The sequence below is a fragment of the Boleophthalmus pectinirostris genome, unplaced genomic scaffold (assembly GCF_026225935.1).
Source record: "Boleophthalmus pectinirostris isolate CB_2022bp ecotype Guang Dong unplaced genomic scaffold, ASM2622593v1 HiC_scaffold_2, whole genome shotgun sequence".
In the NCBI taxonomy this organism is placed as follows: Eukaryota; Metazoa; Chordata; class Actinopteri; order Gobiiformes; family Gobiidae; genus Boleophthalmus; species Boleophthalmus pectinirostris.
Window position 1 is genome coordinate 5,427,398 of NW_026571152.1, and position 17,305 is coordinate 5,444,702.

At 39.7% G+C, this 17,305-nt stretch overlaps 1 protein-coding gene across 3 annotated transcripts in view; it reads right to left on the reverse strand.

Moving 5' to 3' along the window:
- Window positions 1–3,488: 3,488 nt before the first annotated feature.
- Window positions 3,489–17,305, reverse strand: part of peak1 (pseudopodium-enriched atypical kinase 1) — a 227,674-nt gene continuing 213,857 nt past the window's right edge. For all 3 annotated transcript variants that reach the window (XM_055155511.1, XM_055155510.1, XM_055155512.1), the window contains one exon: window positions 3,489–7,914. In XM_055155511.1, the coding sequence (XP_055011486.1) occupies window positions 6,517–7,914 (1,398 nt within the window). In that variant the 3' untranslated portion in view covers window positions 3,489–6,516. The remainder of the gene's footprint in view (window positions 7,915–17,305) is intronic.

The following is a 17,305-nucleotide window of genomic DNA, read 5'->3' on the forward strand; positions in this document are numbered from 1 at the left end:
ATAACTACACCTTATTTAGCCTTAATAAAGCATGAACAAAGGCTTAATTAATAATGAACAAAGACTTAATTAAGAATGATTCACGCTTAGTAACTACTTAATTACTACCTTAATTAGCACTTGCACTTAATTTGCCTGTGCTGTAAATAGTTACTCATAATTATTTCATACTTAATTACTCATGAACTAACCATTTGAGCATTTATTAATCATTAGTAAATTATGAGAGAATGATTTACTAATAATACAAAGCAATGATCATTCAGGCAGCTGTTATCTGTTAGTTAAGTCTTTTGGAGAGCTTTTCTAAAGTGAAGACTAATTATCCTTTATTAAACATTTACTAAGCATGAATCATTATTAATTAAGTCTTTGTTCATTATTAATTAAGGCTTTATTCATGCTTTATTAAGGCTAAATAAGGTGTAGTTATTATAAAGTGTTACCGAATCATTAATATTTCCAAAACTAAAGCAGCACAAATTGAACTTTTTGCCACACAGAAGATTGACAGTTTTTGTGTAGGTTTTTGTTTGATGGGGGGCCAACTTCATGCAGGTATTTAGGCTGGGTTCTTCGCTCAAACAGAAAACACACACTGTTCCACCTTGTGATGTCATGTGGTAATACAGGAAGTGTTCCACTGTGTTTTTAAACTCCACACACCTTCACTAGAATCACTTGGATGATTTCAGTTCTGGAATTGTCAATCTCTACTGGACTAAAGGTAAAAGGAGCTGTTAAACGCCACACATTACAGGATTTTTTGGTCTTAAACAATTTGAACAATGTCAACACAGACATGAGGAGAATCTGATGAGACTCAAAATCTCTGATTGCAAAGACTGGAACGTGACCATGTTCCCTCATTTCTATGTTTAGATTTTTTTTTTCTTTCTAAAATTAGGCCTTATGTTCCTTCATTCCCTTTATCATCAAATTGCATCAGATTTTATTCCAATTTCTCCCAATGTGGTCGTCAATTACACCGGATCTATTTCTCCAGCAGCAGTTCACTACAGATGAAAAATGACCTGAATTAGAGTTTCATTTTCAGAAAAATCTTAGAAATAAGAAAAATCCTGACCCCGTGAAGACTGCAGTGGGATCTGTCTGCGGACCACAGGCTAGTAAAACAACTCACTCCGAGACTCTTAAGTGTTCAAAAGATCGGAGCTCTGCACTTCTAGTTTACACACAAGTCAAAACTGTGTTATTATTATTTGTGAAATGTGGTGCAAATCTTCAGATACAGGATTTTTAAAGCCTAAAAGACTGGCAATAAAATCCGCAGGAAGTAAAGTCACTGTCACTAATCTGCAGCTTCACCTCGATCTGTGCACTGTGTGGATGTAAACAGACACACGTGAGGAACTACTCCCACCTTTTTACTTTTAAAGAACACCTCAAACTGGATTCACAGCGATGTTTTGTGGACTAGATGTTATTATTCGCAGAGGACAAATTCTATGGATAATGTGGATGAGACGCTGCATTTTAAATTTACAACTTTACAAGAGGCGAGTAATAAAGTCACCTTATTATTTTCTCTATATCCCGGGTTTGTATCTTGATGCTTTGTTTTATTGGCTGTTACCGTAGCGTTGCTGATGTTTGGTGGTTACAATCTGAGAGTGACACTAACACGAGGAGCGCCACAAAATCTAACACGAAGACACAAACTCAATCAGAGCCTCTCCGAACTCAGGAAGAAGCAAATCGCAGCCAAAATCGGGCAAATTCTCCTGTAGTGTGTGGCAGCCTTAACTTGAAAACTACCACTCCATGATGTCACAAGGTGGAACGGAGTATCTTGAGCTTTGGAGATGTACGTGAATGAAACAAAAAAACGCAAGTCTGGGTCTGTTTTTGAGGAGGTAATAACATTATAACATGATTAAAAGCTCACAAGAGTCAATTTTGCGTAATTAAAATCATACTGTGGAACATTACAGGCAAAGCAATAACATCTCCGACGAAACCCGCACTAGAAAAGTTACGTAGTACAGCTTTAACTTTAAAACAGATTTTTTTATTGCTACATTGGATCCTGAAGCATGACAGAGGATTAGAGGCAATGTTCACAGAAACTTTTACCGTGATATTAAAGTTCCACTATGTCGCTTTTCTGGTGGAGTGTTCGCCATCTTCTTCTCTTCAAGGTGTTATTGCTTTGCCTGATGCCACTAAGCCGAGTTACAAGTTAGATCTGCAGACAGTGTGACCCTATTTAGATCAGAATACTTCTTTTTGGATGTATTTAAGGTAATAAACGCAAGATAGATTTAGTTTTACCGCTATAGTGTGGAACGTTCCAGACAAAGCAGTGACGTCTCCATGGAAACGAGCAGAATGTGCCTTTAATTTTGACATGTATAGTCCATAAAATGATAAAGCAAATAAATGAACATAAATGCTTCTCAACCAGCTTGCAGTTATTAGATTAGGTCTGATGGAAACTGTGCAGGTCTTACAGTAGTTGGGAGTGCTGCCTTTTCCATACAAGATTTGAAAGTATATGAAACTGAAACAAAACTGAAAATTGACTATTTTTTCTACACATAGACTGTACAAAAAAGTGGACTAAGTGAGTGTGATGTCACCCACAGCGTTCGGCTCCAGTCAAGTGAAGCTCATCGAGGTTTGCGGTTATAGGGGCGAATTTAGAGCTGAGTTCTATATTTGGAATTCTGACCAAGAGTTATGATACTACCAAAGAGCCAATCAGGAGCAAGGCTGTTGAAGGTAACGCCCCTTTCCACCCACACCGCTGGTTTAGCCATGGATCTATACATGCATCAAGAATCTCGGACTTCCGGTCATTGTGCAATTCATACTGGGAAGGATTTTCCGAAAAAGTGAGCATCAAACCGCCATGTTTGTTTTCCCAGTGGGATGCATCTATTGACAAAGCCAGTCTTTTCTAGTCTTTTGAACCATATCACTTTTGTTTCTGGTTCTGCTATTGCCATATTTTTGTTTTGGGATTCGGACATCGTAATTGTGTGGTTGTTGGATGTTCTAACAGCGGAAAACGGCTCGAGAAATAAGTTTGCGAACTCCATAAATGCAAAAGGGAATCAGATGTGTGTGACTGCAAACCTCTGTTCCCAATGGAATTGAAAAATAGTGAAAGGTGAAGGCGATGGGCAGCATTGATACACAGGAAGGACGAAAAAGGAAACCTTTGACTGCCTAAATCATCCAGAGTTTGTAGTGAACATTTTGTATGTGGAGCGACACAAAGCGAGATCCCGTTTGTTAAGCGAGATGTGCAGAAGACAAACAGGCTGAGCTGCACTTTCTTGTTCTTGTGACTTTACAGCAACATCACGTCTTGGTCTCTTTTGGAAGATGTTTCTGAAAACTTTCGCTTTGGCCTTGACTTTTTAAAATCGTAACCGAGGGAGGCATCGGGATTTTGCTTTGATGGTGCTCCACATACAAAATGTTCGCTGCAAACTCAGGATGATTTAGACAGTCAAAGGTTTCCTTTTTAGTCCTTCCTGTGAATCAATCCTGCCCATCGCCTTTGGCTTTCAATAGTTTTCAATTCCGTTGGGAAGGGAAACAGTTTGAACGTGCACCCACATATGTGTCACCACATTTAATAATTGTTCTTATAGTTATTATTATAACTATAATAATAACTATTATAGTTATTATTATAGTTATAATTCATCATTCTGTTCCTAAGACTCTCTCTATTCCGCAGGTTTGTATTTGGTTAAAAATCGCCATGAATGAAAGATTTAAGCTTTATGATACTTCCATGTTAAGAATGATAGTAGGATTTTAATGATTTGTGTAGTTTTTGGAGTTAAATCGCAGAATAGCAAGACCGGTCTGCGCGGAGCCATTGGTCGCCAGCTGGAGTGACCTAGGGGAAAGAAGGCGCCTGATTTGTCTGAGATTAATGTTGATATCTTGATTTACGAACAAAATAGTGAAATAAAAACACCAGGATCATGTAGAGCAGGTTAATACAAACATTTTAAGATCAAAATAAGGGTCCTGACAGCAGCAGTTACAGAGAGAGGGGTGACTTCTTTTCAATAGAAAGTGAACTGGAGTTGGAAGTGCGCCCATGATCACTTCCCTTTTGGACCGTGGCGGCTCGCGGGTTAGCTATGTCCATTTCTATATACAGTCTATGCTAATACAGTAGTTGGAGTGATACTTTTCCATATAAGATTTGAATATATTATGAAAGCAAGATGTTTTAACACAAACCAAAGTACAACTGAAAATGGACAATCTGTTCTACAAAGAAGTGGTGGAAAGTGGTTTGAAGAAGAATCGTAAATGAACAGGTCCAAAAATGTCAAATTTTAAACAAATCTTTTGTATCAAAACAACCCAAAGTTCCCTTAAAGTCATGGAGTCCTCCTCAGTCTTACCGAGCGAATGTGCAAATATCCGGTAACGCCAAAACCAACTTAAACAAATTTACCCATAAAAACATCTTGTGCAGTCCATAACTCGCCGACATCTTCCACAAACCATACATGCAGGGCTCAATGGTTTTATATTGTGCAGAAATTGGCTGTAATTCATTTATGTGCCACTGTTTCTCTATTTTGTTTAACGAAAATGTATAATTGTAACAGACTATTTAGAACAGTTCTTAAAGAGGGGGTATTTCACTGCGAACATAACATATTTAGGTCACCAAGTCACCTGTTATTGTTTTGAAAATGCTATATTTGTCCAAAATAATGCTCTGAGTCACTCCCCCTTCAGAGCACTATCAGAACACACCACACAGCAAAAACTGGAGGGTTCAAATTTCAGATTTGACTATAACACATAAAGTGGTATTTTCCCAATTTGAAAGTTAAATGGGGGTTTGATTTGGGGTTATTTGCCAGAGTTGATATAGTAGAAGTTAACTCAACTTCCCTTAGTGTTAATTTGAATCCCGTGTATCATTTGTTCATTCGTTTTTCAAAATAAAACCAAAAATAAGAAAATGAAAAAAACAACGATTTTCTTCATTATTTAGCTCCAAAACCAAAATGAAAAAAAAAAGGATAACAATTAGTTTTTTCTGTTTTCCATTTTTTGTTTAAATGAATGATGAAAAAAAAGGTTAACGGCCAAGAGTCAGTCCTAGTTTAGTCCTGGTTCAGTCTGTTTGTGGCACAACAGTCCAGCATCTCGATCGATGTTTCTTCAACTCAATAAATAATGTCTGTGAAGTGATGACGTATATTTGACAGGAAAGTTGCGTCTGTGAATTCATATTTGTACTGAAGAAAGCCTAATGTTAAATTTTCATTTTGTGATTGTAATTCTTGATGTAGTAACTTTTCAGTTTCGTATTCTGATGGATAAAATGCACACAGCACATTTTATGTACGACTGGACTGATTTGAGAGTTTACAAATAATTATTTTATGCTCAACTACAGCCAAATATGCACGGATTTCCCAATACGTGTGGATTTCTATGCTATGCACATATCATTGTTTATAGTGTTATTTTGTTAACATGATGGTTTAAAATGTTAGACAAGCGCAGTTTAAGTCACGAAAACAGGAAATGGCCATTTTCCCTTTTTTCCATTATTAATTTAAACACAAAATAAATAAAAAAAAAACAAATCATTATCTGTTTTTTCATTTTGGTTATGGAGACAGATAATGAAGAAATTAGTTTCATTTTCTTATGTTTGGTTTTATTTTGAAAAACGAAGGAACAAATGATAACTAAAATAAAGAGTAAAAATAAAACACCTCTGTGTGTTGTTGAGCTAAATCAGGAAAACCCTACAAAATGTTATGTTCATTCTCAAAACATTAATATAACTCTTGATTTCGGGGTTAAACATTAACTTTTGTCCAGTGTTACTTAATTTAACATTTCCAAAAGTATTAAATTAACTCTAGAACAGATTGAACTCATATAAACCCTGAGAAAATGTTTAAACAGATTTTGTGAGAGTTATCATCATCATCATCATCATCATCATCTTTATTCTGGACTCATGGTCCATTTAAAAAACAGACAAGGACAAAGTTAATTTTAACACTCCACTTTTTGCTGTTTACTGCACATCGCATTGGGTTTGTGAAATTGTTGCAAACAGTTTTGTATCATTTTTTGTATTTTTATGAAGAATCATCGTGAATAATGTGGTAGAAAGCTCCAAAAAGTGGATTTTGCATCATACCCCCTCTTTAATCTTTGGTTTATGTTGTAACTTGTGAAAAATTGTTAGCTAAAATATAAATGATGGATTTTGAGAGCCTTCATATCAAATACTTTCTCTTCATTCGTCTGTTTTATAGTTACATAAATTGATGTAGAAGAGATTTTATGATCCTTTTTATATTAAAATGAAGACTGACGCTGACACCACAAATACTACACTGTTTAAAAAGGCTTTGATGTAATAATGTGATGAATTGTTGTAAAAATGTGTAAAACCAGAATAAGAAACTAGATAATATGAGAATTTGGGGAGATTCCACAGATCCAGGGGTTGGCTGAGTCCTGTTTCCATGGTGACAGTCAGAGCTGGGATGGGGTCATGTGGAGGTGAGAGTGGGGGGCGCTGTTGCTGTGTACCAGGCCCGGCCCGCTCGGAGTCTGGCTGTGGTTGTGAGCGCCCCCCTGTGGCTGCTGGAGGATGTGCACCACGCGGCTCAGGGACTCGGTGGAGGCGAAGGCCAGATACTGACAGCAGAGCCAGTCCTCCAGCGCCACCCCGCACCCACAGTCCATCGAGCGCTCCGCAAACTTGATCATCATTAAAGTCCTCTTCAGGTCCAGCCAGTTCTGCAGAGTGGCCTCGCAGTGTGCTGCCCCCGACAGGTTGCCCGCGGTACTGCAGCCCAGAGCGGTGAACAGGTCCTCCCTGGGCCCCCACAGCAGGCACTGCAGACACGCCCGGGCGTCCGACATACGGATCCTCTCGGTGGGGTTGACGGTGAGCAGGAGCCGGGCCAGCCTCTGCAGACCCTGGGAGTAAAGTGAGCGCACGGGCAGAGGAGGCAGGTCCGCCCACGTGTACTCCCGCTCCTTCAGCTCTGGGTGCTCCTCAAACGGGTTGGGCCGGTGCAGCATCTCGTAGATCAGGATTCCCGTCTGGAACTCGTCGCACTTCCTGTACTGAGTCGCTGTGATGATCTCAGGGGCCAGACGAGACTGGTCCCTCAGGGTCCCAGGGTCCACCATCAGAGAGGACTTCTGTTTGGCCTGAGAGAAGTTACTGATGATGAGGCGGGCGGGGCAGGTGGAGCTGGAGACAGCATTAGCCGTAGCATTAGCCGTAGCATTAGCAGCGCTCTGGTTAGCCGTAGAATTAGCAGTGTTGGGGTTAGCTGTAGCATTAGCCGTGCTTAGGTTAGCCGTGGACCCATTGCTGCTGTTGTTGTTGGGCTCGGAGGGGTCCTGGCCTGTAGGGGGCGGGCTGTGCACCAGCAGCAGGTTCTCGAGGCGCAGGTCACAGTGTGTGACCTGGAAGGGCTTCATGTGCTCCAGCCCAGAGCAGAGCTGCAGCAGCAGGAGACACACCTGCCTCTCGTACAGCTCGGGGTTCAGAGTGTGACGAGACACGCCCTCGCGCACAAAGTCCGCCACCGTCTGGAAGGGCACCTCTCGAGTGATCACCACCACACGGCTCCTCAAAGACCCACAGCTCAGGCCACTGCTCGAGGCCTCCTCTGGTTTAACACCGTCTTTGTCGTCTGTGGGTTTAGCTTCATCACTTTCTTTGTCTTTCTGTCCCTCTTCCTCCTCCTCTTCTTCGTCCTCCTCCTCTTCCTCCCAGGGCAGCAGGCGTCCAGGGACATCAGCCAGGAAGTGTCCACAGTCCTGTTGGATGTTGAAGTGCAGGGGCAGACTCTGTCTCACGGCCAGACTGTGGAAGAACTGCTGCTGCGTCCCCTTCACTTTACTCCTGCAGATCTGAAACACACAGAACACAACAGTCACCAATCACCATCACTCACATTAAACAAGAGCTCTGTTTCAGAGGAGGCACAGGAACCAAAAATACAGAGTAGGAATAATTTGACTTCAAAATAATATTATTCAGCATATTCAACATACAAACTAGGAGTGCAAGAAATTATTCAAGTAAGCTAAGAGTAAAAAAGTATATGGGGAAAGTACTGGTACTACTCAAGCTGATATGCAACAGTGATTCCATTACCACGATGATAAAATAAATAAATAAATAAATAAATAAACAAAACTTTATTCAGATAATAGAATGTAATTTTCAACATTAAATCATAGTACTTTCTTTTATAACACCACGTTATATGTGTATAATCCTTCAGTGGTCCAGGTAGGTTCCTTGGGCGTATCTACAGTACAGTATGTGGTTTTATACTTTACTACTACTACTACTACTACCACCGTTACTATTCAGGAAAGGTTTATTTCTGCCCTGTGAATGTGACTTTTTTAGTATTGATACCTGCTCCAATGAGTATTTAGTTTCATTACGAGTTTAAGTATTGATTAGTTTAGGGTGACCGTATTTCCATTTGTAAAAACCTGGACACCTTACCGGGGGTGGGGGGTGGGGCCTCGTCACTGAGTTACTCTCAAGCTCGCAAACTGTGCACATGACCTCCCAAAGTGGGTAATTTCTAGTACAATCATCGTTAAATGCACATCTGCGTTTCAGCATGTTGCAGGCTGACCGTCTGTTTGTGTCTGCTCGCTCCTTCTGAGTTACTGAGAGCTACAAGAGACGCTCAATTTAATGACCCCAATGAAAGGTCATGAAAACCCAGACATTTACATCACTTGATAGGTGAGTTTCAGCTGACGTCATTGTTATTAAAAGCCCGCGTTGCATGCTGGGAAATATTTTGTTCACAGGCAAGAAACACGATAGCGGTCAAACACAGTGCGTAACCTCATGTATTTCTCCCCGATAATGGTAAATTCCTGCTGCATTATCGGATGCACAAATAGAAGCACAGAAGAAGGAAAATGTCTTTTTCGTATTCTGAGTGAAAAGAACCGCTAACGGTGAATTAAACGGCTTTCAAACATCCTCAGAGCAAACGTAGAAGATCCTAACAAACCGTGGACTCCAACAAGTTCAACAACACATCGAGACTCTTGGAGGTTTTCATCTTTTCTGCTGTGAATGGCCCAGGAGTTTCCACCAAGTCATTGTGGATATCACCCAAGTGAATGTTTGTCCAGGTAGTTGGCGATTCAGACCAGAAATTTAGTTTGGTCCACCTTTTGTCGGGGTTGAAAAGGGTGATTTGGCTCCATCGATGCTTATGACCAATTTCTGGTCAAATGGTCTTGGGTCCTCTGCCGTTAGAGTGGATAAATAACCGGGATCAATACCCTTTACGTGCTTTCTCGCTCCGTCTGTCATGTTGTATTAGTGTTTCTTGCCGCTGACCAAAATAATTCCCAGCATGCAACGCGCGCTTTTGTCAACAATGAAAGTCGCCTATAAACAAAAAACAAAAAACAGACACAAAGGACAACACACAAAAAACGGACATGTCCGGGGAAAAACAGACATTTGGTCACCTTAGATTAGTATCTGATTTTTGACAACCCTGCTTACATAAAAGACAGTACTGCATTATGGTCATTATTAGTGTCTTAGAGGTCTGACACTGGACGAATGATAAAATGGGGATAGAATTATAAAAACATTAATATATATGCGCCAAAATAACTGTAAAATACAAATAAATGTCAAAAATGACAAAGCTGGTCTTGATTTGGTCTCGATGGGTTGTAGTCTTTGTCTTGTCTCAGTCTCGACCCACAGAGGTCTTGGTCTTGTCCTGGTCTCGGGACCCTCTGGTCTTGGTTTCAATTAGAGCGGTCTTGACTACAACACTAGCCATTACACATTAGATAAAAACATTTAGTGACGCAGTACTTTCCCCTCGTCTGTATAAAGTAGCTGATGAGTTGCGTTGCTCTCTGCGCGTGTGACTTTGGCCCTGGTGGTCTGTGGTCTTTGGTCTGTGGTCTTTGGTCTGTGGTCTTTGGTGGGTTTTGTGCAGGTTTGATGAGAGCGTCAGAGCCGTGCAGCGCCCTCACTTTTAACACGGGCCGTCCTGTGTCATGCTCCAGGAATGTGCTGCTCTCCTGTCTGTTTAAACATGTCAGCCCCGCCACAATATTGTTCCAACTCTGACACCTCCAAACAATACTCTCTTCCTCACACACTTCGTCGTCTTACGTTCAAGAAATGTCACTTTTTAGCCTCTTTTTTTCATTTTGGCTGTGTTTACTGAACTAAAAAACACTGGAAACTTATCCTGACTGTGAGCAGGCTTGCATCTCCACAAACCTGACGCTTATTTGGCATGGGGGAAATGTTCCTTTGGCTATAATGTTTCACAGTTTGGCATAAAGAATGTTCTGAAGTATAGTTTTAACTTTCTATTTCCATGGAATCAAAGAGCTGACTTTTCACCTCCAGAAAGTTACAGACTGTACTTTTAAAATACTAATACTAAAAATGACTTGAAATTAAAATAAATCTACAGCGTCTCTTAGTTTCATTACTTTTATTGACTGTGGGTAATTAAGGATGCTCATTATCTTTGGCTACTTTCTGCAGATTTACAGGTCGAATCATGTTGGTGCTTCATCTCGTTTTTAATAAGGACAGTTACTTTAATAATCGCAAAGTAAATGCAAAATCAAGTGTTAGTGCTAGTCTAGGCCTGGTTTAGTCCTGATTTAGACATGGTTCAGACTTGGTATAGACCTGGTTTAGGCCTGATTTAGACCTGATTTAGACCTGGTTTAGACCTGATTTAGACCTGGTTTAGTCCTGGTTTAGACCTATTTTAGTCCTGGTATAGGCCTGGTTTAGACCTGATTTAGACCTGGTTTAGACCTGATTTAGACCTGATTTAGACCTGGTTTAGGCCTGGTTTAGACCTGTTTTAGTCCTGGTTTAGACCTGTTTTAGTCCTGGTTTAGACATTGTTCAGACCTGGTTTATACCTGATTTAAACCTGATTTAGACCTGGTTTAGACCTGGTTTATACCTGATTTAGACCTGGTTTAGACCTAGTTTAGTCCTGGTTTAGACCCGATTTAGACCTGGTTCAGACCTGTTTTAGTCCTGGTATAGGCCTGGTTTAGACCTGATTTAGACCTGGTTTAGACCTGATTTAGACCTGATTTAGACCTGGTTTAGGCCTGGTTTAGACATTGTTCAGACCTGGTTTATACCTGATTTAAACCTGATTTAGACCTGGTTCAGACCTGGTTTAGACCTGATTTAGACCTGATTTAGACCTGGTTTACACCTGGTTTATACCTGGTTTACACCCGATTTAGACCTGGTTCAGACCTAGTTTAGTCCTGGTTTAGACCTGATTTAGACCTGGTTCAGACCTAGTTTAGACCTGGTTTAGACCCGATTTAGACCTGGTTCAGACCTAGTTTAGTCCTGGTTTAGACCTGTTTTAGACCTGGTTTAGACCTGGTATAGACTAGTATAAACCTGCTTTAGTTCTGAGTAACATTTTCTTATGTTTTTGGGGGTTATAGGATGAGATGTTAATATCTTGTTGGGGGGTCCGCTACCTGCTTGTTTCATGAAAATTGTATTGTGTTGCCTAGAATGTTCCACAGTATAGCATTAAATTTAATGATCACTTCAATTCATCACTTTCTCAACTTTCAAGAACCCGAGACACATTCTCTCCATTACAACTCCATCGTTCACATGGAGAAAAGCCAAGCCGCATTCAGACTCATTATGTCCATATTAAAATGACATGATGTATCTGAAAACACGCCTCTGGTTCAGTAACATCTGAGGAGCTTCTATTAGCTGGAGGAGCTGGGGAAAGTGTAATTGGCTGCTACTCTTCTCCCCGCTGCCTTATTTATTAAAGTGTTAGAGAAAATACATGGAAGCCTCTGGAGCTGTCTGCTAATACGAACACTCGGCTTTGAAGTGCACTGGAGCAGGGGAAGTGAATAATGCTGCCTTCATCTCTCTGCTGCTTCTGACTCCAAGTGAATACGACAGGGTTTCACTGTTTTATCATTCTGACTTGGGTTGGTGGGATGGTATCAGTGGTAATATCTTTTTTAGCTTAGTTTTACATGAGTTAAGAGGTGGTTTGTGGAAACATTTTGAGAAGAAAAGTGCAAAAATATAGAAGTAGTGCTGACTTCTAAAACAGAATAACTATATGTCAACAACATGGAAAATTTCATCTAAAATGCAAGGACCATTTATGCACCAAGAAGACATTCGATGAAAATAAAGATGTTGTGATTTCTTTCTAATCATAACTTTAAAAACTATTAAAAAAAAACAAAACGTTGTGGCTCCTGTTAACATTATGGTTGCTATGTAACAGTTACAGGGGACGCACTGATCCAGCTTCTAATACTGATTCTGACACTATAGCTTTAAGTCTCTGCAGATGTCTGATGTTAACCAATACCAATGCAGCAACTGAAAACAGCATTTATTTCCTTAAAACAAAAATAAAATAAGACTGAACTGATCCAAATGGGTTATGGAGCTGTTATTTATCTCTCAGAGCAACTTTGTATAAATGCAACTATGACCAGGAAATTGTCTTATTACTGTATTTTTCAGACTATAAATCACACTTTTTTCATAAATTGTGTTAGGGATGGACATTTGATGAAATTTTCTTAATCGATCGTCGGAAGAATTAACGATCGATTATCGATTAATCATTAATGTTTTTATATTAAAATGATCATCATTATTATTACTATCTGCAGTACTAATCTGCATAAATAAATTCAACTTTACGACATATAAACATAACGACTCTAGAGCCACATCAGCCGTTTGACATTATAATGTATTCAATTCAGTTTTTTTTCTGTCTGCGCGCTCCTTCTGAGTGCAGAGAGCTACATGTACAGACCCCTCTTTGGTCACGCTACACACAGCAACCTACATTCGCTTTGTCGATTAAAATTAACGTAAACAATTAAATTCTTAATGATCAATTATCGATTAATCGATTAATCATGCCCATCCCTAGTTTGCGTGTTTCCTGCGACTTATACTCTGGGGCAACATATAAATTTAAATCCTCACACTGACAGCCTCAAGAGGGCGCTCTGTGTGTCAGTATCTGCTGCTGCTATTACTACTGTCAGTTCGCCCTCTACTGCGCTGGTCTCCTGCAGAAAAAGCCGCTGTCCTGCTGCAAGTAGTGAAATCTGCAACGGAAAACGGTAATAGAGCAGCAGATAGAAAGTTTGGAGTGAGCGACAAAAACTTGTGACACTGGGAGGATGCACCATGCAACTTTCCTGAAGACACTGGATGGATGAACAAAGCCTGGACTTCAGTGACACTGAAACCATCCTGTCGGGATTCAGAAAGACAGGAATAATTCTAACTGGAACTGATGCTGAGTTTGACAACAGCTGCACAGAAGAGGAAGCAACGTTTGTTTACCTCCGGAGATCACGGAGTTGCTCAGTAGTGACACAGAGGATGAAGAATTGAATGTATTTAGTGATTTGGAGTGAGATGGAGAGTTTGGTAAACTTGTTCTGTTCTGTTGTTTATGTTATAGTTTATCTGAAGAACTGTTCATATGTGACGTTAACAGTCTGTTGTTCTCTGTTCTATTGTTATTACTATTATTACTATAACTTGCCTTTCAGGATGAAATGTCAGTTCTTGGTCTCTGATTTTATAAAATACATTTCTCCCCATAGTCCGGTGTGACTTATATATGTTTTTTCTTCTTCCTTGTGCATTTTTTGGCTGGTGTGACTTATACTCTGGAGCAACTTATAGTCCGAAAAATACAGTACATCAATTTATCTGTCCAACTGGGATATCCGCTGAACTGATTTAGAAGCTGATATCCAATCCAGCAAAGTTTTCAGCATCTGCGCTGAAATGCAATACCGGTATCAGTATCGGTGCATCCTTTGGAAAAACCTCTATGTATGTTATATCTGCTACCCATGTCCAACCAGGAAGTAAAGTAGTAAAGTAGGAAAAACTAGGCTTTTTAGATTTTTGTCACATCTTAAAATATATCGCTCAGTTTTAGTAAAATGAGTCTAACCTGTCTACACTTTAATCTGTATAACGCCGCCTTCATCTTTCTCTACTTGGTTTCATTTAAAGGTTGTATGGAGGATTTTTTTTTTGTTTTTGTTTCAAATTGTCAATGAAAGTTTAAAATACCATTACAGGGACGCAGCAGCCTTGTAATTATGATGACCAAAAAAAAAAAAAAAAGAAAATCTATCAACTGTGGATGTAGTGAGGCCAGATAAAAATCAGCCAATAGAAAACGAGGCTACCTCATTTTCTATTGGCTGTTACGTTGTCAATCAAACTCCCTACGTTTCTAGTGTAACTGACTCGTCAACGGGATTACGTGGTTTATGCAGCGGTTCTTAGAGGCTTTTTCAAACTGTCGCTTCCTTGCAATTCGCACAAAGTTTGTCGTGATGGCGGACGAGAATCCACGACCAGTTCGCTGCAAAATAAAGTAAGTTTTTGAGGTCGCTGAAAGAAGAAGAGAAGAGGAAAAGGAGAAAGACAAACTGAGGTGATTCTTGGAGATCTCTTCCAGCGATGACGAAGGGTCTAAAAACTGACGCATCGGTCGCTAAATTATTTCTAGACGGGTCACTTCAACAGTAATTCTGAACGCGCACTGGCTGTAAATGTGATTTCTGGAGGAGATGTTTCTACTGAGGTAGCTGTGGAGGAGGAAGGTGGTGTCACGCATGCACATTTGAAAAAGAACTGTCGCTGTATTTCTCTTTCCATAAAAAAATCCTCTATACACCCTTTAATAAAGGTTTTCCAGGAAGTCCAGGTTATTTGTTCTCAGTAAAGAGGTAAACATCAGGTCCAAACACAGAGGAGCACAGTGAGACGTACAGATGTGAGCAGTGAACAGACACAAGCACACAGCCTCGGGGCAGCCGTCTGCACACATCTATTTGCAGTAAGTGGATTGGGCAACTCCAGGCCTCCAAAAACAACTGTTCCTGCTGCAGTTACAACGTGGGAAGCATCACATTTAGCACGTTCGGTCACAAATATAACATTCTTTACATTCCACCCTGAGACATTCTTCAACTGCTTTGAGCCCTGCTGTTTTAGAACGACCATCTGTACTGGCCTTTGTTCAGACTCACCTGCACTCTGGTCTGCACACACCCGCTCATTCAGTCTTATTCTACTTTCTACATTTTAGATACAGAATCCATATATCATGTTTATATTAGGGACTGACTGATATGGATTTTTTTTATATTTTTTTTGCAGCCAATATGACACCAATAAAACGCCGATATAAAAGCCAATATATTTAGTGATGGAAAAATTAACTATAAATCTTCAATTGATTATAAAACTTAGGTTTGGTTCTACCGGATTTTAAATTGGGTTTATTTAGGCGACATTTATTGTTATTCTGCATATTTACGTCATATTTCAAGATGGTAAGTCGGACTAATGGCATTTTAGAGAGACATTCTAGCCAGTAAAAAAGTAAGTAAACTACCGCTATCATTATAATTAAGTATATGTGTAAATACAGATCATTCACACCTTTATTCACAACTCATTTACATATCAGTGCAGGTCTATAAACATATCTACAGCCACTACAGTCACTTTACAATAGGCCAATAGAAGAAAACAGGCTGTTTATGTGGGAGCTACAGCAGCTAAACAATGAGAGAGAACCAAAGTAGTAGTCAATCCTGACTCAAAAAGATCGACCGTAAAAATAATATAATCCAGCATGTTACGGCAGATGTGTGTGTAAACAACTGCATGTGAGTGACGTGAGTGTGGGGGTGTGTTCAGGGGCAGCACGGCATCACACACCAGAAGTGGGACCAAGCCGTTGTTTTGCAAGTCTCAAGTAAGTCTCAAGTCTTTGACCCCAAGTCCAAGTCAAGTCAAATACAGGCAAATCCAAGTCAAGTCTTGAGTCACTGGCCCATACGTCCAAGTCAAGTCCAAGTCATCTGCTTTGAGCTTCAAGTCATTTCAAGACTTTTAAGATAAATTGTACTTAAAAACAATTATAGTATATAAATAGAGTATTTATAGAGTATATAAGAGTTGTAGAATTTAATTTAGTTAATTTTTCCTTTTTAAATGTCTTGACAAGATCTTAGTGTGAATAATTAACATCAGAATAGAAAGAATTCAGATTTAAAAGTGCTTCTCAAGTCTTCACAAATCACAAGCCTTATGTCCTAGTCAAGTCCCAAGTAACTGACCTTCAAGTCCAAGTCGAGTCCCAACTTTTAGTCCATTTTATCAAGTCTCAAGTCCTAAAAATTGTGACTCAAGTCTGACTCGAGTCCAAGTCACGACTTACAAGTCCCCACCTCTGTCTGTAAATTAGATTAAACGGACATAACAAAGAAAATCTAAGCTTTATGACGAGGTATAACATGGACTATCGGCCCAGATTGGCAAGATTTAGGCTGATAGTCATTTCATATAGTTGTCATATAGATATCTTCTGCATGTATATGAACTGGGAAAAGTTGTAATCACAAAAAAGCACTGAATGAGATGGTGTGTCCAAACGTTTGACTGGAAGTGTAGATAGCATCATAAAGTTATTTATTAACAGATCTTGTGTCTATTTAAATGTGCAATCATGCCCCGCTGTATCACAGAAAAGTAAGTAAAACAGGCCTTCAACAGGATCTAACATAAGGCCAAACACGTCTATATCAGGTCAACATCCGGACTAAAGCACGAATCATGAACATTTGTGTGATGTTGGTCACACATGAGAATGTCTGTGTTTACTCGTGTGGAACCAAAATGTCATTTTTCATGAGTTGTGTGTATGTTAGTTGTGTGACTGTAGATCAGTGTGTTGTGTGTCACCAGAAAAACAAGAAATGGAAATAATTTTCGTTCCAATTAGTATTTAATGGCTACACTGAAAGAGAAAGAAACTGTTATAATTAGTGATTATCTGGAAAAATATTCATATTTGACTATACAAATGCATAGAATTATAAATACATAATAATTTTTCTGAGATTTTGAGACACTCCTGTTGCTCTAGCTCCATCCTTCACGGAGTTATGACCCAAAATACATATTTGACATTGGTTACCTTGACCTTCAAGTGACCTTGACCGGTTTCAACCTGTAACATCCAGTGTACCCCGGTTATGTGTGTGCCAACTTGTGTGATGATTGGGTGAATATTTTAGGCCTCAGATGGTTCAGAATTTGCTGAAATTGTCTATCCTTTACAATGGTGTGACCTTTCAATTGACCCGTGTGACCTCAAATGACCTCGGATCATCACCAAACTAT